Source organism: Aythya ferina (assembly GCF_964211825.1).
Source record: "Aythya ferina genome assembly, chromosome: 4".
NCBI lineage: Eukaryota > Metazoa > Chordata > Aves > Anseriformes > Anatidae > Aythya > Aythya ferina.
Window position 1 is genome coordinate 17,572,023 of NC_140300.1, and position 23,204 is coordinate 17,595,226.

General features: G+C 35.9%; 1 protein-coding gene across 6 annotated transcripts in view; it reads left to right on the forward strand.

Moving 5' to 3' along the window:
- The window catches only part of SLIT2 (slit guidance ligand 2), a 257,772-nt gene extending 237,123 nt beyond the window's left edge, over positions 1–20,649 (forward strand). For 2 of the 6 annotated variants that reach the window (XM_084518847.1, XM_084518848.1), the window contains 7 exons: positions 23–263; positions 590–720; positions 4,740–4,894; positions 11,832–12,120; positions 17,431–17,642; positions 17,991–18,079; positions 18,734–18,954. In XM_084518847.1, coding sequence (XP_084374973.1) covers positions 23–263; positions 590–720; positions 4,740–4,894; positions 11,832–12,120; positions 17,431–17,642; positions 17,991–18,079; positions 18,734–18,826 — 1,210 coding nt within the window. In that variant the 3' untranslated portion in view covers positions 18,827–18,954. Of the gene's footprint in view, positions 1–22; positions 264–589; positions 721–4,739; positions 4,895–11,831; positions 12,121–17,430; positions 17,643–17,990; positions 18,080–18,733 lie in introns of all 6 variants that reach the window. The other 4 variants (XM_084518845.1, XM_084518846.1, XM_084518849.1 and 1 more) reach the window with 3 other exon arrangements.
- The last annotated feature ends 2,555 nt before the right edge of the window (positions 20,650–23,204 follow it).

Sequence of the window (23,204 nt, forward strand, 5' to 3'; positions counted from 1 at the left end):
TGATTTTTCTATTTGTATTTAGTGGCTTGTTTTGTGAGTTTTCACCGCCAATGGTTTTACCTCGCACCAGTCCTTGTGATAACTATGAATGCCAAAATGGAGCCCAGTGTATTATAAAAGAGAGTGAACCAATCTGCCAGTGTTTATCAGGCTACCAGGGTGAAAAATGTGAAAAACTGATCAGTATAAATTTTGTCAACAAAGAATCCTATCTACAAATTCCTTCAGCTAAGATACGCCCCCAGACCAATATCACTCTGCAGGTAAGATTATTTCTGTTGCAGATTCTGATCTGGAAAATGGTGTAAATGATCTCTCATAGTGTGGAAAAATACCCAAAATGTATTGGCTCACTTAAACAGCTTTTCACAGTTTGAGCTAAAAATATATAAAAATAATAGAATAACTCTATCATACTGAAGTAGATGGGCTTATTGATTGGAACAGAAAGAATTTTGTCATGTTGTCAATGAAGGAAGAATTTTACAGTAAAGTAATAGGCTATAGCAGTAAATTCAGAAATTCACTTACTACAGCATTTTGATTTAATATTTTTAGTTCTTTCTAAGTGTTTCTTTCTTTTAATTAGATTGCCACGGATGAAGACAGTGGGATCCTTCTCTACAAAGGCGATAAAGATCACATAGCAGTAGAGCTGTACCGTGGTAGAGTGAGGGTTAGTTACGACACAGGATCTTATCCAGCCTCTGCAATTTACAGGTGAACACAGATTAAAAAAAAAAAAAAAAAAAAAAAAAAGTAACTGAAACAAAAAATGTCTTAATTTTTTATATCAAAATCACATATTTTGAATAGATCGTTAAAAGAACTACTACATGCTATTTAATGTATAGTCAGATATTTTATAATTAAAACATTGCCAAAAGACATGATTTTGCTTGGAAAATAATGTATGTATGTCAAAAAGATAATACCTTATTTGATCCATTAAAACTGAGTAAGAGTTAGCCTTACAGCAGAATATTTATACATTTGTGTAAAAAATGTGAAAGTGTTTTTTTGTTGTTTTTTTTTTTTTTCCTATGATGTTACTGCCAAATAGTTTTCTAGTGTGCAGGGTAAAGTGCAGAACTATACTGCATAAGCAGAAATGAAATGGCAGCTTAGTTTGTCTTCTTTTCTGTGTTAGGCAGTCTTAAAAAGTGGGACTTTTCCTGGCAAGGGAGGAGAAAGCTAAAAATTTAATTCTAAAAAAGGCACTACGCTTGAAAAATACATGTTTTTTGCTTCCAGAATCATCAAGAGATAGAATCCACATCTGTTTCTAAAGTCAAATTTATCTGATTTTCTGAAAAAAATACTAACTGAATTTCCCAGGTTTTCTTGTCACTCTTTTCAAGGATTTGCATACAGACATTGCAAGAGTGAACAAAAAGACAACAGGCATCAATTTGTCATTGATCTGCCTGCTGTTTCAAATAGATTCAGAAGTAATTGGGGAGTATTAATATAGTTTTCCCCAAATCTTATTTTTTCTGTATTTACATATCTTGCATTGTAAAACTATATCTAGTGAGTAGTCACTTGCTGGAGATTCTAGTAGCTGACACTGTTCTGACATAACATTGAAAGTAAATGATTTTTAGAAATGATTGCACCCAAATGGCAATATAAAATCAAAATCTTAAGTCTCTGTAGCAGGGAAACAATGCTAAACTTTCTTAGGTAATAACAGCAAGGGAACTGTGGTTTTAGTAGTGTTCTACAGGAAAAAAAAAATAAATAAGTAAATAAGTTGATTAATAAAATCATATCATTTTACAAGAAGGGTCTGAAGATTGCTTCTGTTTTCTGGTGCAATATATGATTTAAAACATTGTTTACAGTTCCATGAGATGGTTTAGCCTTTGGAAATACTATATGTATTTTAATTGTATATATTGTCATATATTAAAAATAGGATTTGACTTTGCAGAGAATCTAAGTATTTAACAGAAATTTAAAATTGCAGAAAAGAATAAGGCAATCCGTACTTCACTAAGCAAAGACGAGATGCCTGAAACAGATGTCAAAAACAAACAACAACTAAGACTAGAGAGATTAAACCAAGTTAAAATAAAGTTTTATTACATAAATGGCAGTCAAGAAATGGTGCATTAAGAAGGAGTCAAGCGGGAGCTGTAAAGCCTGCAGATGTGCTTGTAGTAGCAATAAAACAAAGTTGCAAACAGATGATTTAATCATGATAAATATGGAGAATGAACAGTAACAGAAGTCTAGCTTTGTAGAGTGAATGAGAACTGCTTTTACCAATCTGCAGAAAGAGCCATCATCCCCAAAACAGTCGTAAGTAAATATGAGTAACAAGGTAAGATGATGGCAGTGCCTAGATCAATAATGAACATGAATTCATTGAATATGGTTAATTTGGAAAAGTTGATCCACTTGGGTTTTGTTTGGTCTGGACATCCATTTTTAAATTATAAATGTTTTTGTTTGTTTGTTTTATATATATATATAAATATATATATATATATATATATATATAAACCTATTCATTTTGTAAAGCAGTTTTCATCATATATTTATTGGAAATATGGGAATATTTCTTCACAAATCATTATTCTTCTACAGAGTTCCAGAAGCTTTAAATCAGTTTTTTTTTACAGCTTTTCATTAGGATCTATGCATTCAGCTCTTAATTCTCCAATGGGAAATGGGCTAAAAGTAATGTAAGTGCATTGGCAGGAAATATTGCACAGATACGCTTTGTGTTTATTTCCCCTTTAATTTAAACCACTCTTAGCTAGGAGAGTTCCTCTTTCTGCAGTAAATTTTACCAGTGAAACAGTTAAAAACTAGAAGCTTTTAATAAACACATGCTCTTTACACATTATGTTTTATACTTCCCTGGAATAATGACCTCTTTCTATAAAAACACATGTTCTGTGTTGCTATCATCCTTTTAAATACTGTAGTGTGAAAGGTTGCTAAGTTGTAAACTAACATAAGTTGCCTTGGAATAAGAACATTATATCTGGGCTTCTTGTTTACTTGAGCCAAAAAGTCATATCCAATTTTAATTCTTGTAACAATTTTTTTATTTTTTAACTGGATTCATTGAAATGTGTTAAATTTATCCTGGCACTTTTCTTATTGCTCGACCACAGCAAGCAACCTCTAATGATTTGAATAGACCATACTCTTTAGGAATGATAAACTCCACCTTTTTCTTCCCCACATTGAAACTCTCAGGCGGTCTGCCCTCCTGCCCATTCTCAAAAACTGCTTATTCTGCCAGTGTCTTCATTGTGCGTTTGTCCTTTCATGTAGAGCTCAGCTTACCTAAAACATGCATGCTGCTGTGCAGATCTTATATCCATATGCATCTGGGCTTGTCTACATAGCTGAAGTTAGTAATAAATAGCTAAGAAGCAGCTTAATGTATCACAGCTGTAAACGACTCAGATCAGAGTGCATCTGATCTGTTGCAGGGCAAAAGCAGTTAGGTTAATTAAAACATCATTAAAGATGTTATAAGGTAATTTGTTTGATTTTTTCCTAGAGATTTAGCAAGATAATCCTTTTCCTCTATACTGATTTTGTAATAAGAAGAGCTCACTGTCTGTATGATTGTCCATCTCAGCCTAACATCATGCAATTGGTTCATTTAATTTACATTTCAAAGGCTTAAGCTAACCTATCTGATGGCATTCTATCTGATGCTGCCATGCGAATGGCTATGTCTGGTCTCTGGGCTACAGCTCATTGTCATAACTTCCATACAGTCATACATTCAGCTCTTAACTCTTCAGTTAAAAATGGGCTAGAAGTAAAACAAGTATTATGATGTATTAAGACCTGGAACTACTCAATTCAGAGACTTACTTCTCTGATGTACCTAAACTGTGCTCAAGTGCAGAGTAGCTACCCTGCACTTAAATATTTGCTGTACTATTGAAGCTGATAAGTACAGACAGACATTTCTTGTACTTAGTAACATTAATGTGTAGGCTTGTCCTTGCACAGCATAAGTACCACGCTTGAAGAAAGCCTTCTCTGTATGAAACATTTCAGGCATTCTCCTGATAGTGGGTTCGTATCTTGTTAGTAAGCAGAAGGAAATGGTATACATAGGCAAAACAACAGCAACAACAAAAACACCACGACATTCACAGTACAAGCCAGAAACTGAACACAGAAATAACCAGGCCTAATAAACACTACAAATTATCTTATTGCTAGCATCGGTAGAGCTGCCCAGACCAATGCTGTGATTTTCTCTGGCAGGCCTAAAGTTAGATGTTGTTCCATATTCCATTAAACTATAGGTTTATATATTGCTGGAGTCAACTCAGAGCAGAATATGTAAACTCACTACCTTGCAACATGTAGGATACACACACACATATATTGAAAAATCACATTGTTGTATAGGAAATACAAACTGTTTTTGTGTTTGGCTTTCTGCCTAGTAAATGTATTTCAACTCATGTTTAGAATATCATCTGTATTTTCACAGTTCATGATTTGATGAGGACAGGAATGACAATGAAAAGTGGCTATTAATAACTACAATACATATTACTAATAGAGTGATATTGAAGGAGTATAACATTGTATTGGCTCTTATGCATGCCTGTGTGTCCTAGTACAATCTAGTTTTCCAGAAACTGTACTCCTGGAGAAGTTTTGTTCTGAAGTTGTATTAACAATTAAAGTGAAAGAAAATCAGAATGGTTCTAACCAGAATTAAATGTATATTATTTATTTTTCAGTGTGGAAACTATTAATGATGGAAATTTCCACATTGTGGAGCTGCTAGCCATGGATCAGATTCTGTCTTTGTCTGTTGATGGAGGAAGCCCCAAGATAATTACCAATTTGTCCAAGCAGTCCACTCTAAATTTTGACTCTCCGCTGTATGTAGGAGGTAAGAGAATCAGCTAATTTAGTCTGGTAATATACATTAATAACTACATAGTAAGAGACTTATTCATTGAGGTAACATCTTAAAATGAATTTTGAGCAGTTGATCTAAATAGTTTCAATTTTAACAAATAGTAGTGGAAGATTGGCTAGTACTCTAAAAATAAATGCCCTTATACTTTAAATTTAGTTGAAAAATAAAGCATGTCCCCATAAACTGTATATGTTGCTATTTAATCAGTATGGATATGTGATGCCAACTGCAAAATTCTGTGATTTTCTACTGCTCATTGTAATGAACATTTTTATTGTAATGAAGAAATGCACATCATTTAGCTATCCGAAGATTCAGTAACGCCTATTCAGAAAGTGTAGAATAGTAGCATTCTGTTTTGGTCATGTTTTGCATTTCTATTTCACTGTACAGGTATCTGCAGGAAATGATAGCAAAGTATAAAGTCTTGAAGTATAATTTCTGTCTTCAGATCTTATTTCTTAGGGCTGATAAGAATTAGTGGTTATTTGGTTTGGTAAGAAGGGAAGGGACTGGAAAGTTGCCATACTTTGTGGCAAGGTTGTTTGGGGAGATTTTTGGTTTGGTTTGAGAAGAAATCATTCTTTCAGTAAAACTGATATTATGTTATAGATAAACACAGAACATTACTGATTATTTTCTGCGATTTACTGTATAGAACTATGGATTCAAGCACATTTTTAAACAGCAGTTTTTTCTGAATTTTTGATGGGCCTGCATAACCTAGGTTGAGTCAAAAACTTCAGCCACCATTTTGTGCCTTCTCACCATCCTGGGTAGCAGGTGTCATTCTTAATGATCAGAGCTTCAGCATAGTTGTTAAATAGTGTAAATCTTCTACCAGTCTTCAACTTCTACTTAGTTTAACCTCACACTCTTACGGGAGACATCAAAGGAGTCTCCTTCTGATCTGTTCTTTCTGTAAGAAGAATACATACTTTCTTTGTCTTAATCATTTTATTGTTGTCCAATTCTTAAGAACTCTTTTGTGTCTAAATTTTTTTGACTTGAGCGTGTTCACTCTGCAAAAAAAAAAGGTTATGATACCAATAATATGCTCATCAGTCACCTATTTTCTCTGTCAAATTTATCTTCTTTCTAAATATTCCAATTATTCTAAATACAGAAGACCTCAAGGCAGCTTCTTAGATTTATTTGTAATGGGAAAGACAAACAGACAAACTTTCATTCTGATCAAGAATAGTCTGTTTCTCCTATAAAAACAGAGAAACAAGTGCCTCAGTCGCAAGTGATGAAGGATGAGTTTTGTCTCTAAAAATCACCGCTGTTTCTTTGAAATACTTCAGGTTTTTTGTCACATCTTTTTGGATTTGGTCATTGCCTCCTTCTGTCTAAGATGAAAAGAAGTACAAGATAAAATTCAATATTACTCATTGCTCCTCATACCAGCAAAGAAAATAATTGGTGTAATGAAATATATGTTTTGCCTTTAAAATTGCCTTGTATCACACATCTTCAAAGGAGGATTGTGTTGTGGAAGTGTATCTATTTTTCCACTTGAATTATTTCTGTAGTGTTATTTACACAGTGTTCTGTGTCACATTTTTTAGAAGGAGAGATGGTCCTATATTCTCAGAAGACACTATGTGCTTCCTTACTTTATTGTCAACATCCATTTGTTGTTTAATGACTGCTAAGACCAATTTTACAACTTCTTGAAAATTAAGATTAGTACAGAATGATTTCCCTGTCTGTTGTAGGCAACTTTTAATGAAATGCCAAGTACAAACATTTAGTAGTAACACTTACTTGTTGATTTCTGACATATGGTTCTCTTCCTTGCATCTTCACCTTGCAGGTCTGTGTCTCCATTAGAAGAATCACATTAATCTGCATCAAAAGAAATTATTTTCAGAAATGATCATTTCCTACTGTGGTCTGATTCCTAAGAGCAGAAGTTTTCTTCATCATGAAGCATATGCTTTAGAGATGTCCTGCATTCCCTCTATTTCTGTTCTTCACATTCAGGCTCCAAGCAGAAAAATACTTTCAGCTATTGTAGAAAATGTTGGTCTAAAACAGAATGAAAACCACTATTAGAAGTGTGTTATTACAAGATGAAGAAAAAAAACAAAGCTTTTATGTTCCTTATGTTTTCATATTTATCTTCTTAAAGTTTTCCAAATGGTTAAGTTGTTAAGTTTCACTCTTGCATTTTTATGTTACTCATCTTTTTGAGATTCATTCATTATTTTTTTTTTGTACCCAAATCTATGTAGAATTTTTAAAGAATTTGATCACACATTTCCTTCAGTTAAGAACTCAAATTCTCACTAGAATTTTATGCAGTATTCTTATCTTTGCCAAAGTCTTAGTTTGACACCTATATCATCATGTAGCTTACACTTACTCTTATCACCTTTCTGTTAAAATGGCATTTCTGGTAAGCATCACCTCAGCTGGCAGGATGAATGAAATTCAGACTTGACAGCAAGTCCTTGTATGGTTCTCTCTCTCTCTCTCTCTCTCTCTGTCTCTCTCTCTCTCTCTTTCTTTCTGTCTTCTGACAAAGCTATTCTTGGGTCACGATTATTTTGGTTGGTTAGGAAGGGGGTAATTTAATCTATTTTTTACAGAAAGGAGGGTAATCAATTTTTACCTTTGTTTGTGTGACATTTTTTCCAACTCTGTGGCTCTCTTTTGAGGTCAGACCACACACTAGATATTTTTCAGTCTTTCTATAATAGATCACAATAAATCTTACTGAAAGCCTATGGCTTTCGGTAAGAAGTCTAACGGAAGAAACTTTCTTCTCTCTTCATCAGGCTTCACTGATAATTCATATTCTACTTTCAGAAATTAGAGCATATTTTACTAGTTGAGAGTGACATCTTGTTTCACAGAAGTTGCTATTTCTGACACAGGTAAGGCATCAGCTGCTTTTCATTTGCAGCTGCTCTGCTCTAACAGCTTCTTAATGAGATGCTTAGTTTCACAGAATCACACAGAAAGGTTGAGGTTGGAAGGGACCTCTGGAGATCATCTGGTCCAACCCCCCTGCCAAGTAGGGTCACCTAGTGCGTGTTGCACAGGATAGCATCCAGGCAGGTTTTGAATATCTCCAAAGAATGGAGACTCCACAACCTCTCTGGGAAACCTTTTCCAGTGTTTTGTCACCCTTACAGTAAAGAAATGTCTTCTCATATTCAGATGGATCTTCTTGTGTTTCAGTTTGTGCCTGTTGCCTCTTGTCCTGTCACTGAGCACCACTGAAAAGAGTCCAGCCTCATTATCTTGACAACCGCACTACAGATATTTGAATACATTGATAAGCTTCCCTCTCAGTCTTTTCTTCTCCAAGCTAAACAGGCCCAGCTCCCTCAGCCTCTCCTCATATGACACATGCTCCAGTGCCATAATCAGAGGTAGCCCTCTGCCAGACTTGCTCCAGTAGCTCCATGTCCCTCTTATACTGGGGAGCCCAGAACTGGACACAATACTCCAGGTGAGACCTCACCAGGCTGAGTAGAGGTGCAGGATCACTTCCCTCAACCTGCTGGCAATACTCTTCCTAATCACTCATGGATACCACTGGTCCTCTTGGCCACAAGGTCACAACGCTGGCTCATGGTTAACCTGCTGTCCACCAGGACTCCCAGGTCCTTCTCTGCAGGGCTGCTTTCCAGCAGGTCAGCTCCCAACCTGTACTGGTTCATGGGGTTATTCCTCCCTAGGTGCGGGACCCTGCATTTGCTTTTGTTGAACTTCATGAGGTTCCTCATGGCCCAGAACTCCAGTTGTTGAGGTCTCTCTGAATGGCAGCACAGTCCTCTCGCGTATAAGCCACTCTTTCCAGCTTTGTGTCATCCACAGACTTGCTGAGGGTGCAATCTGTTCCATTGTTCAGGTCAGTGATGAGTAAGTTGAACAGGACTAGACCGAGTACGGACACCTGCGGGACACTGCTAGCTACAGGCCTTCGAGTAAACTCAGTGCCACTGATCACAACCTTCTGAGCTCTGCCATCCAGACAATTATCAATCCAACTCACTGTCCATTCATCCATCCCACACTTCCCGAGCTTGCCTATGAGGATATTATATGTCAAAAGCCTTATTGAAACGAAGGTAGACAATATCCACTGCTCTCCCCCCATACACCCAGCTAGTCATTCCATCATAGAAGGCTATCAGTTTTGTCAAGCATGATGCCCCCTTGGTGAACCCATGCTGGCTATTCTTTTTTATCCTTCACATGCTTGGAGATGACCATCAGGATGAGTGACTCCATCACCTTTCCAGGGATGGAGGTGAGGCTGACTGGTTTGTAGTTTCCTGGGTCCTCCTTCTTGCCCTTTTTGAAGACTGGAGTGACAGGGGTTTTCTTCTAGTACTCAGGCACCTCTTCTGTTATCCACAACCTTTCAAAGGTGATGGAGAGCGGCCTAGCAATAACATCTGTGAGCTCCCTCAGCACTTGTGGATGCATTCCCATCTGGGCCCATGGATTTGTGAGTGTCAAATTTGCCTAAGAGATCTCTGACCTGATCCTCATTGACCTAGAAAAAGGTCTCCTTTCTCCAGACTTCCTCCCTTGTCTCTAAGGTCAGAGATTCCTGAGGGCTGGTCTTTGCAATGAAGATTGAAGCAAAGAAGGCGTTCAGTAATTCTGCCTTCTCTGTATCCTTCTGTGTGTCCTTTATTTTGACAGTATTATTGTATACCTGTTACTTAATAGAGCCCTTACTATCTGCCTCCTTGGGCAGTAGATTTGGTAATTTACCTGTAGAAGGTTCTGTGACCAAAAGCATAAAGGAGGGTGGAAAGGAGGGGCAATGCCAAAGCTGCTTTTTTACCTTTCAGATAATACAGCTGAAATATGTCTGCATCATTTCAATGTCAGTTCTTTCCCAAACGATAAAGAACTTTTGTCTAAAAATTGTCAAAGAAATATTTCTAAAGAAAAGGAGAATCATTTGCACACATTTTGGTCTTCTAACACTTGCTAACTTGCTAGAAGTATAAACTGTACAGGCTAAAAGCTTGCATATATGTTTCAAAGTGTCTTCTGCATTAGAGAACATAGGAAAAAAATTCTCTGAAACGTATGTCATATACCTCATATTATATTGTGTGATATATTCTTATATGCTTCCCAGAAGTCATATCTAAAATTCCTGATACTTGAATATATCTAGTTTAGCATTGCGTTAATGTACTTAGTTTGCAATGGATAAATTCAGTGTACCTATTCGCCTATTAGGTGCCTCAAGTCATATGCCTAAATGTTTGCTGAGCGTTACTTTCAAGGTAAACTTTGGGGTTAAGAGTCCATGATGACTTTGCCTTAACTCTGAATTTTGGAAATACAGCAAATAGTTTTGAGGAAATGGATATTAATGATTGTTTGCAGTCTGAGTCCTTTAATATAATTGTCCTAAGCCTGTTTTACTTAGGTGATAAGATCAGAGAAGATTAAGCCTTAAGCAGTATAGATAGAATATTATTAATTCCTATAATAACTGTAGAATAGCCCAATGAAATTATAATAACATGTAAATGAAAGGCAGGTCTCCTTCATTCAGTTGCACAGCCATTCCACAGTACTCTTAACTGTTCATTCTGAGTAACTTTATAAAACATTAGAAGTTTACAGGGTTAATGAGCAACAATGCAGAACATTAGATCTTTCTCTGGTTGTTATCTTACTAAGTACCAGAATTTAAACTGTTAATTTTGCCTATGAATTCACATCTGCAGCTAACAAACATATTTGTTTTCAGGTAACCAAATTTTTTTTAGTGCTCAATACACTTTGATTTCATAGAATCATAGAATCATAGAATATCCTGAGTTGGAAGGGACCCTTAAGGATCATCAAGTCCAACTCTTGACACCGCACAGGTCTACCCAAAAGTTCAGACCATGTGCCTAAGTTCACAGTCCAATCTCTTCTTATTTCCTTTACTTATTAGTCTCAGGAGGCACTGAAGATTTGTGCATTAATTATTTGAATTTAATGTCTTAAGGACTAATTAATATAGGGCAAAATGTTGGCAATAAGTTTAAAAAAATAGAAAGGCAGAATAATAGGAGAAAAACCTTTATTTTTAGAAGGAAAAAATGTTTAAGAGTAGTGTTTGTCTGAATTGTCATAAATTATTAAAGTAACCCAAAGGAATGATAACTAAATTACATATGTGTGACTCTTGCTCCAGTTCCATCTCTTACAATTATAGACTACAACAAAGGAAATATTCTGAAAATAATGATCATTTGCACTACCTAGAAATATCTACAAATAAGTATTTTTATATTGAATTATTGTTATTATTGTCTATCTTTGATTGCAATGATAATAACAAACTATGAGTGGCTTTTTTATTAATCTTCTTTCAGGGCACGATGAACAGAAGTATTTTTGAAAGTAATGAAACCTCGCCCACTTGAGCTTTTCTTTTAAAGCATATTAACTAGCAAAATTTCACATTCGAAATGTGTATGCCAGCTCCAAATTGATGACCTGGCCCTACTAAATTCTTCTGGATTTGAGCATCTTAGCAGTTGGTGCATAATTTTTGTAAAATGCTAAATTTTTACAATTTTGTTTTTTTTCAAGATTCAGACACTATGTACTGTCTTAGACTTACTTGCATTACGTCAAAAACAGTCATGTACCCAAACCTTTTCACAGTTGTGAGCTTCCTGTATGAACTTCTATATCCAGTTGGAGCTAAAGACTTACAGTTTTAGAGTTGGTTTTCACGCATGCTTGACAAAGGACATTTTCCAAATGCTAGCTCATTGCACATTGTTGTAGGCTGAATATCTGCACAGAATTAATTAGGAATAAGTATATAGAATTTTAATGTATTAAAAAATAGGGAAAACGGTGTAGAAAACAGTACCAAAAATGTATTGATTATTTGCTATTGTTCATTTCCTAGGCATGCCTGTGAAAAATAACATTGCAGCTTTACGCCAGTCTCCAGGCCAGAATGGCACAAGTTTCCATGGTTGCATCCGTAATCTGTATATCAACAGTGAACTCCAGGACTTCAGAAATGTGCCACTGCAAGTGGGAATTCTGCCAGGTTGTGAGCCTTGTCACAAGAAAGTCTGTGTGCATGGAACATGCCATGCTACCAGCCAGTCAGGCTTTTCCTGTGAGTGTGAAGGAGGATGGACTGGACCCCTCTGTGATCAACAAACTAATGATCCATGTCTCGGAAATAAGTATGTCCTTCCTCAAAACAGAACAATAGTGTAATATGCATACAATTATCCTCTTATGTATATTTTTTCATAAAAGTTCACACTTTCTTTCAACAAGAAACAAAATATACTGAACATGTAAAAGTGAAAACAGCATCCAAATTATAGTGTATTCTTTCCATAAACTTAATGAAAAAGTTCCCTGTTTAGGGGAGAAGATACACACCTCACAGTGTAGTTCTGCCTAAAGCCTTAACATGGGATATGATTGGAGTCTGTGCTCTAACATACTTCTGTACTGGCTTGTTATGTAATGAATTATTGTAATGCAAGTGCAACTATTGGTATGATACTTAACACAAAAATAATTTTAAAGAATTTGCAAATGAAAAAAAAATATTAAAGTGTAGTAAAAACTTGATACAATGGATGTATCTAACAGTTTCATATTTCCACAATACCACATGTTTTGGCTGAAAAATAGATTTCTACCTTTGTGGTAAACTTTTGTTTAAGTGTGTGTGCGCTAATTATTTTTGTAGACTTAAAAGAACGATTTATGTTGGACATTTTATCTATGTTTATAGAGAGGGTCATGTATATATGTGTGTGTATCTATATAGAGATATGAAAGTATTTATATGTATGTGTATTTATCTTTTCGATTTGCTACAGAGACAAGTAAAATTTCTTGGCTCATGATCTCCCAGCACAAGAAGATCAGAAACTTCAGAAGTTCAGTGTACTTCAGGTTGTGTTGGTCATGCACAACAAAGATACCATTCTGTCTACCCTTACCACTGTCCCACTGTCCTTACTGCAGTTTGGCAAATGCCTTTTTTTTTTTTTTTTTTTTTTTTTTTTCTTTTTTCCCAATGGTAAAGTAGTCTGACCTGGACTTTTTTTAGTGGTCTGGCGTACATAGTTTTTGGCTTTTGAGGACCAGTGTCTGAGTTTGCTAGGACATTCTAATAAGGCAAATTTTGACTCCAATATAAAGTTACGTTTAAGTAATCTTTTGACTTAGTGTGTGTTGAGAGTCTGACCTTTTAAAGCTTTATACACTAGTTAGCATGCTTTGTTTACATTGGTTATGGACTATTTCAGTACTATTGGGTTTTGAACTCTTCCCAGAGCCATAGCAGTGAAATTTTGAGGCATATCATTGTAGCACTTCATTGTCTATGAATCTTCTTTCTTACACTGTTCACTTTTACAGTTGCTTAAGAAAGAAAGAAAGAAAGTCACAGCAGGTTAAAAAATATAAATGCATTGTCTATCACATCTATTTTATACCTTGGGAGTCAAAAATAAGGATCTGTACCATTAAGTTCTATAATAAGAGAATCCAGATAATTTCTTTGAAGTATCCTTGAAAAACTACAGAATCACAGAATCATCTAGGTTGGAAGAGACCTCCAAGATCACTTAGTCTAACCTCTGACCTAACACTAACAAGTCCTCCACTAAACCATATCACTAAGCTCAACATCTAAACGTCTTTTAAAGACCTCCAGGGACAGTGAATCGACCACTTCCCTAGGCAGCCCCTTCCAATGCCTCACAACCCTTTCGGTAAAGAAGTTTTTCCTAATATCCAACCTAAAACTCCCCTGGTGCAACTTTAGCCCATTCCCCCTCATCCTGTTGCCAGGCACGTGGGAGAATAGACCAATCCCCACCTCACTACAGCCTCCTTTAATGTACCTGTAGAGAGCAATAAGGTCGTCCCTGAGCCTCCTTTTCTCCAGGCTGAACAACCCCAGCTCCCTGTGCTGCTCCTTGTAAGACTTGTTCTCCAGACCCCTCACCAGCTTTGTTGCCCTTCTCTGGACTCTCTTGGGCACCTCCATGTCCTTCTTGTAGCGAGGGCCCAAAACTGAACACAGTCCTCAAGGTGTGGCCTCACCAGAGCTGAGTACAGGGGGACAATCACTTCCCTAGACCTGCTGGCCATGCTGCTTCTTATACAAGCCAGGATGCTGTTGGCCTTCTTGGCCACCTGAGCACACTGCTGGCTCATATTCAGCTGACTATCTACCAATACTCTCAGGTCCTTCTCTGCCTGGCAGCTTTCCAACCACTCATCTCCCAGCCTGTAGCTCTGCTTGGGGTTATTGCGCCCCAGGTGCAGGATCCGGCACTTGGCCTTGTTGAACTTCATACAGTTGGCCTCAGCCCATCGGTGCAGCCTATCCAGATCCTCCTGCAGAGCCTTCCTACCCTCGGGCAGATCTACATACACACCTATCTTGGTGTCATCTGCAAACTTACTGAGGGTGCACACAATCCACTCATCCAGATCATCAATAAAGATATTAAAGAGGACTGGCCCCAGCAGCGAGCCCTGGGGAACACCACTAGTGACTGGATTATATATATTAGAGTATATATAGATTATATATATATTATAATATATATTAGATTATATATAGATTCTTACAACTATATGCATCTATACCCAAACTGAATACTTCTTGCTGTGAATTACAAAACTTGGCAAGTATCAGAAACATACAATTTGGAATTTCTTTCATGGATGCAATTAAGTGAGCACAATATTAGTATTTTGTTAGCTCTTGCAAGTATTGTTTTTGTTTCAGTTGTATATAGTGCTGTGAGCTTTTAGCAGAAAAAGCCAAACCACAATTCTTTATTTGGAATGAAGGTGGTTTCTGTTCTTTAGCTTCTGCAGAATTTGATTTCTTGATGCACCTATAAATCCTGCCTATCGAATAGGTGTATTTTGTCTGCTTAGTACAATATGATGTTCCACTTTTTCTGAGAAACAAAGTTACTACTATGATCTCTGTTTTGAAAATGTAGGAGATCTTTTAGAGATCCTTGCACACCATAAAAAGCTTAGGACTTTGATTTATTTTACGTAAATCAAGTTGCTTGAGTTAGGAACAAAGTGACCAAAGTTTGCTCGATAGTTGCTAAAGGAAGAAACACATTTCTGAAGAGTAAATTAGAACTCAAGTGGTCTAATCACCTTATGGATAAGCTTGTTTTTCTTCATGAGTGTGTGGGGAGCCTATGGCAATTACAAATCTAACGAGTGCCTGACATAGGTACCTAAAATTAGATAAGCTGAAACTGTGCCTGAGAGTTTGCACTTAGCTTGATGTTCCTTGCAGTACAGTCTGAAGATGAATTTTTTTTTAATGAAATTCTTCAAAGAACAGGTGGAAGCAAAAGTAAAAGATCTGGCATTAGCTAAGATTTAATCATCTTTAAGTCAAGAAGAATTTTACCAAAGATCCTGACACAGATTGCTTTGATATATAAAACAGCCTCCATAGAGTATGACATGATATCAGTGTTGCCTGAGTAGCTTCATAAATCAGATGTCCTGAAAGTGTTGGTTTTGTAAGTGGTGAACAGATCTAATGCTACACATGAGGAAAACTAAATGAAAGCTAGCTGCTTTATGATGCTGTCTAAGCCTTCAGTTTTTAGTTGCTTATCTGAGTCTTGGAATATCAGAACTCAACCACAGGTACAATTTGGAATTTTTTAGGGAACATAATTCATTGAGAATTACACTCTTGCATAATGAGGAACTTGGAGGTGCTTAAACTACTAGTTAAATTTCATATTTGCAGTGTTTAATCCCAAACTCAATATGCAGATGGAGGCTGTGTGTTGCGCCATTTGAATACCTTGTGTTGAGAATGTCTTCCCATACTCTTTTTCCTTCTAGTTAATACCTTGCTAAAGTGCTTGGACACAATAAAGGGTACAGATAGAGAATTGTAATGTAACTATCATTGATGACTGGAACTTGGTGACATTTATAAATTGAAACAGGTTTTTAATAGCTTTTTTAATTCAAGTTTGTCTGACTTAAAATGTTTTGTGGATTCTTTTCAATTTTACCAAAATTCTTACTGTATTAAAGGAGTAGAGTACAAAGGAAAAAGCTTCCAGAAATACTGTTATCTAAAAAATTTAAAAATGAGATGTTCTTACCAGAACTCTTCTTTTACTATGAAATGACATTTTATATATTTTTTTCTTTATCTTCCAAACCAAAACAAAGTATTTTTTTTTAGATTGATTTTTTTTTGTTTTGTTTTGTTTTTGTTTTTGTTTTTTTTCATCCAAAGCTTTTCATTTATTTACTTATTTACGTGGCTGCCAGAAACTGCTAAGGAGTCTGTGGGCTTGGGATCTTACAGTACAGAGAAACATTACAGTGACCATGAGCTTGAGTATCAGGATTGCATTCCTTCCTGCAGAGGAATCTTTGCTGTCTCCTTACAAAACAGTACATAGAAAACTTGTGTGAGGCAGCAGTTAAAGGAAATGACATTATTTCTAGGAAGAAATTTATAGACCTTATGCCACCAAATGAACAAAGGGAAGTGTTATTATTGCAAGTCTTTGGTGATGTTTTCAGAAGATCAGTTTCCCTAATCCTCAGCTTACACCTAGGAACAGGTAATTAGATATCTTTCCTAAGAAACATTGGAAACAATTTGGGAAACTCCACCTCTCTCTGAGAAGTAAGACTAGCTGTGTGTTCCCATACTGTACAATCAGAACTTAAAAGGTGCAGATTAACTGACAGCTTTTTTGTCTAACAACAAATTTGAGCCTGCCACAAATGTTTACAACAGCCCAATGGAGAGGGTAGCTAGTTTAAATCATTTGGGTGAGACCTGATAATATGCAACTTCATCTAGTGTGAGTTTTGACACAAGTACTAGATGAATACTGCCAGCCTTTAGTGAAGACCTGGTTCATACGTTACATGACCATGCCAATGGCAGTCTTCAAAGCAGACTAATACATTTGATGGGGGGGAGGGTGGGTTGGGACACTTGTTCAGCTTTGAAATTGCCATTGCTTGGAAAAGTTTTAGCTAGGAAGTATCTGATCTGCCTTTGTGCTGGGAGCCCCATGTTTCATGAGTGACAATATGCTTTTAGAAATTATAACAGAATTTCAGGTGAGTATCGTTTTCTCTACTTAATTCTAATGGATTACATTTGGGTTTGATCTTGCCATGTTCTTGAAAGCATGCTACAAATTTAGGTAGACAGGAAATGCTGAATTTAATAACTGTGGACTATAAAATTCTTCCATAACACATCTACAGCGGTTGTTTTCTGGTGAGACAGAGTTCTGTACTGCAGCTTGTTTTGTGTACCAATTATAAGAAGCTTATAAACCACTTCACTGCATCTCACTGAAAAAGTCCATTAGAAAAAAAAAAAAGCAATTTCTTCTGAGTACAGTCCAAAGTATTTGTAGTTAATGTTGCTTAGCCTGAACTTTGATGAATAATTTATTTTTATTCTCTTGGGCTTGTTTCCCCTGTAGATGTGTGCATGGTACCTGCTTGCCAATCAATGCATTTTCATACAGTTGTAAATGCCTGCAGGGACATGGGGGAGTCCTCTGTGATGAAGACGAAATGCTGTTTAACCCCTGCCAATCCATCAGGTGTAAACATGGCAAATGCAGGCTTTCAGGACTTGGGAAACCATATTGCGAATGCAGCAGCGGATACACGGGGGACAGCTGTGATAAAGGTAAAAATAATAATAATTTAAAAATCATGTTATTGTTCTGGTCTTAGAAAAAAAGGTTTGTTTTATTAAAACATGAACAGTCAACAACATTACCAACTTTTTTTTTCCCCCACAATGCACACATTTGTTGCTTTTTTTTTGACCATAAGACTTTATCTCAGTGAGAGAAAAATCAAACTTTTCCCATGAATTTATTTACGTTTTGAAGATTTTTCATCAAATGTTTTTCTGTGAAAACTTTTTTTTTTGCCTTTATTCAGAAACTCATTTTTACTATATTTAACTACTACCTTTTACCTGCTGTATCTTTCTGTATTTATTGTTTTTCTGCCTTCTGCAACTGAGAAGCCAAATCCAATGATTCTGCTCCTAGTTTTATCACAAACTCTACTTTTGACCTCTCAGCTTCAACTGATTTATCACAGCGAATTATGCAGGTGAGATGGATGAAAACAGGATGACTTTTCCCCCTACCTTTTTCTTTTTCCTTTGTCTATCAAAGCTCTCCCTCTCCCTCTTTCCCTTACCCCAGATGGCATTTATTTTGTATTGTACATAGATCTGAATAGAAGAGAGGAAAATGGTTGTAGAACTTTAAACAGATGTCTCATTTTTAGCTGGTTTTATACCTCAGTAATTTATGAAGTTAGTGGAATGTAACTTGTATTAAATAACAGATTGAATAATATTAAACTCCAGGTCTAATAAATTAAATTGCATGCTCTCTGAAACATTTCCCTATGGTAAATAGAACCAGCTGCTAGCAATGTAGGAACAGAAGATGTGTATTTTTATAAAAGAGGAAAAGATTTAAGCTTCCAATTTTCTTGTCATTGTAATAGCTTTGTATTTATGGTTTACATATACATAATATAAACTTTACTGAAAATAGGAGGTATAGGAAATAAAACTCAGCATTAATCAAATTATGTTTGATAGAACCACTAGTTCCCATTATGAAGCCTGAGTCAAACTTTAAAATATCAATCCGATCCACAATTAGAAACACAGCATCTTCTTTAGCAATCCCAACCCTTCTGTGACCTGTATCTCAAAAGCGTATCTCTTATTTTAAATGTTGTTTTCTGCAGAAATCTCTTGTCGAGGGGAACGAATCCGAGATTACTACCAAAAGCAGCAAGGGTATGCTGCGTGCCAGACGACCAAGAAGGTATCGAGACTAGAATGTAAAGGAGGATGTTCATCCGGGCAGTGCTGTGGACCACTAAGGAGCAAGAGACGGAAATACTCTTTTGAATGCACTGATGGGTCGTCATTTGTGGATGAGGTTGAGAAAGTGGTGAAGTGTGGCTGTACAAATTGTCCCTCCTAAGTGTCCCTGTCACACTTGTCTTTTGAAAATGTTGTATACTTATTGACCATGTCGGACTAATTAATGCTTCATAGTGGAAATATTTGAAATATATTGTAAATTACAGAACAGACTTATTTTTATTATGAGAATAAAGACTTTTTCTTCATTTGAAAAAAGATTCAAGTGCTTGAACTGAGACTTCTCATAACCAAGAGGATCTCTGAAGGAAAAAAATAAAAAGACCTGGTAACGTTGCAACAGTGATGGGAAACTTAACTGCTTTTAACACGGATTCTTCTTTATAACATGCTGAAGATACACTGACACTATACATATTGACTTTCAACTTAACATCTCAGAGATGAAATGTTGGCCAGAACATGAGGCTTTTTTTTTTTTTCACTTTCGTATCAGTATATTTTGTCTTGACAAATCATACCAATCACTTACCTATGGATGAGGATGCATTATGAGTGAAAAGAATCACATTATACAGAAATAACAATTGTATGAAATACATTTTATCTTTGGTATTATTAAGCATCTTGAGAAGATGGGGTCCCATTTAGTGGATGGGAAATGGGAGATACGAGAATATACTATAATCCTGCAATCTCCTGATGATGTATACTTTTATGTCAGCATGTTAGCAAAAGAAGCATACAAAAAGTGTTTATCTGCCCTTTTCCAGTATTATTTTTTTTGTAATATAAATGTTTGGGGGATGATAAAAATAGATTATTGATGGATAAATTAGTAATAATATGGATTCCTGTTTCTATGAGTTCTAAAACAACTCTATACAGTATTCAGTTTCATTGAGAAATATTTATTGTATCAAAGTACATTGTACTTAACCCTTTTAGGCCATCCCTTTTACTGTTTTTCAATGCTTTAATATATATTAATTTATATTTGTCCCAGTATTTTTGTATTTTTTTTTTAAGAAAATGACTTAAAAATCAGGATTTTTTGCAATAGAACTAACGTAGCATGTCGTCTTGGGGTAAATGTTTTCAGTCTGCTTTTTCCTCCCTTTCCCCTTTCCTTTTTCTTTCTCCCTTAGAATCTGACCACTTGGTGTCACTGAATCTGAAAGTGATGACAATCTGCAGTTTTCACGTACCGCAGATAATCAGGACACCTTCCAAGAACCTGTAATGTACGACAGAAGATGTCTTTACACTAGATGGCAATTGTAGAGAAGTTAATTTTCCCTATATACAGTACTTACAGAAAATAAGATGGAGTGTAGAAAATGGCATTAGAAAGTAGACCTTTATAAATTAATATTCCCATGAAGCTCTTTACCTTTTTTTGAAAGAAAGAAAGAAAGAAAGAAAGAAAGAAAGAAAGAAAGAAAGAAGGCTGTGTGATCAAGAACTGTGACTTTCCCCAAATAATAAAAACTACTTTACTGCCCTAATGTTCCCCATGTTAACATGTTGCTGCTAAATTATAATGTAGATTTGGTAATCATTAATAGTGGGTTGTGTTCTTCTCTCAGTAAAACCCAGGGTACCCTGTAAAAATGCAGATGTTTTTTCAATTTTATTTTATTTTATTATTTCTTTTTTTACAAAAAAAAAGAAAAAAGTTAGATGTACATGTGTAATGCAGTGTGCTTTGTCTTATTTGGACTGATATCAGTAATGCTACTGATGTTTGTAAATTAAACAGATATTTACTTCACTAACAGCTTTTATTTGTATTCTTCTAAGAAGTTTAAGTTGTCTAACAGCCCTTAATTGAACACATGTAGTTGCAAAGAATCTTTGGTAAAGGAAAAAAAAAAAAAAAAAAAAAAAAAGAATAAAACCCAACCCTACTTCTAGTGTACTCATTGCTTCAAATCTGAAGAAGGAATTACTTTGGGATTATTACACCTACAAGCAGGAATGTCTGCGAATGTCAGTTCCTTATGAACACAGCTGAACTCATAGCAAAATTAATAAAAGACATATAAATAAAGTGCACTGCATGAAAAGACAAATTAAGTCTATCCTAACATTTTAATGGTTATACATATGGCAATTTGAGAGTTGTTTTAGCAAGTAGCTTGCTTCTTCAGAGAGCTTCACGTTCACTAATCTTGGGCAAAATATTTTAAATTTCAGCAATTGGATGGGATGATGCCTAAACAGATTTCACTCCTGTAATATAATTTTTGCATATACTTCTGTATTTATTTTACTCATTCTACCTTAGAAATTGTCTCAATCTCTAATGAAACAGCTTTTGGCATGAGGCCTTCTTTCTTGATCCTTAGATTCGAAATAGTCTTCTGTAACTTTTAAAAGCTTTGAGGAAAAAGTAGACATTTTTGCAAACTACTACTTACGTAGCATTCTTGAATGAACAGGATTATATTTTCTGGGTACAATTAAAATGCCTTATATACCAAGTATATACCATGTATATATGCCAACATTCCAAGTATATGGAGCCCAACTGCTTTCTGTCCTCATACAGAGAAATGAACTTTCATTTTCAAGCAATACTAGCAGATGCTGATCCTAAGTCCATCAAGACCCTAAGCAGAACCAAACAAGAACCTAAAATTTAATTTCAAAACAAACAAAAGCTTTTGGCAACTAACAGTACCCCTCTGGAGGATATAAGGCACATCCAACTGTGGGTCTGTTCACCTTAGAAACCTGAGCATCCCTGCATTTTCACACCACTGAAAGTCCTTAAGAATCTACAAGGTGTTCTGCTGTGTACGACACAATACAGCTTCATAATTTCTCAGTGGAATGGGTCATCCTGACCCCTGATACCTAAATCAGATTTTGTGTAACATTGCTGTAAAACTGGGCTGCCTTGTACTAATATTCCTTGAAAGGGAACTGGGAGTGTGAGGGAACTGTAGCTTTAGGCATAGCTAACACAGTAGAAAATTAATTTAGTTCAATAGATAGATAATCAATTTTAGTTTAGCTGTAAGCACATAACTAAGGGAGGAGATACGGGGCTTTTAACACAGTGTTCAGGGGTGAAGTTTCCCTCCTAAATTCTGTGGCCTGGCATAGGAATTACTCACATAAATCCTGCTTTTAATGTATTGAATAAATGGGATTGGATCTGAAGGCTAGGACTCAGTACAGTGACGAAGTTCCTCACTGTCAGTTAATACAAATTCTTTTTTGCATTAGAAACCAAAAAATAAAATAAAATAAAATAAAATGAAATGAAATGAAATGAAATGAAATGAAATGAAACGAAATGAAACGAAACAAAACGAAACGAAACTTACAGATTCCATCCTTTTCTGCCAATGTTCTTAAAAGCTATAAAAGCAAAAGCACATGGGTACTACTTAATTATTACTGGCTCATGCACTGCTCCCACTGTCATTTCAAATGATAAAAATGGACATGGAAAAATGACCATTCTCCTTGAATGAAAAAGTAACAAAAGACATTGCTATTTTGTTAATGATGTTGAAGTCAGTTCTGAACAGGAACTGTCATACATAGAAGCAGATCCTGCAGCCTGTACTTAAGTTGCTGGGGAAGACAGATATGAGTGATAGCAATGCTGTTTTAGGAAAACCAGTGGTGAGCTCTGAATAAACTCTTTAAGAGAGAGAATTTATTTTCTAGCCTGTACTGAAACAAGTTTGCCATGTATTGAGAAGTACTTTTTATTGCTATATGGAGGGACCATAAAGCTTAGTATTACAAGAATCGTTGTAAAGCGATGGGGCTCTATGTAGGTGCTACCGTCAGTATGACGTTCATATGATGTTATGATATTTGCCTGGAAAGACCAGAATACAGAGGTTTTGTAGAAGACAACAAATCTGACAGACCTGATGATCCATCATGTTAGTTTTGATGAGATGAGTGATGATTAAGAGATGAGGGGGAGAGTGGCACATTTTGGAAAGGAGCTTCTTGTTGAGAAGAGTAAGCGCAGAAGTTTTGGAAAAGCATCAATGATGTTAGAGGCTGTTTGCTTTGAAGCTCTAGATTTGGGGGGCTTTATCTGTCACTGCTTGAAACATATGTACTTAAAAGAAACCTCTTTACAGTTGTGAAAAGCTCATACGTGTTCTTTCTATCTTGAGTTAACCATGTTTGAGGAAAACCGTCTTTTTGAAGCAATTCAAAATCACATCTTTTGGTTCTTTCTCCTTTAGAAGCCAGCACTATCCTCTCAGTAGCTCATCAGGCATGCAAATGTCTTGTGCTTCAGCTACCCCACCTTACAGTGGAGAGCCTGGCACATAATTTCAGTTCCCA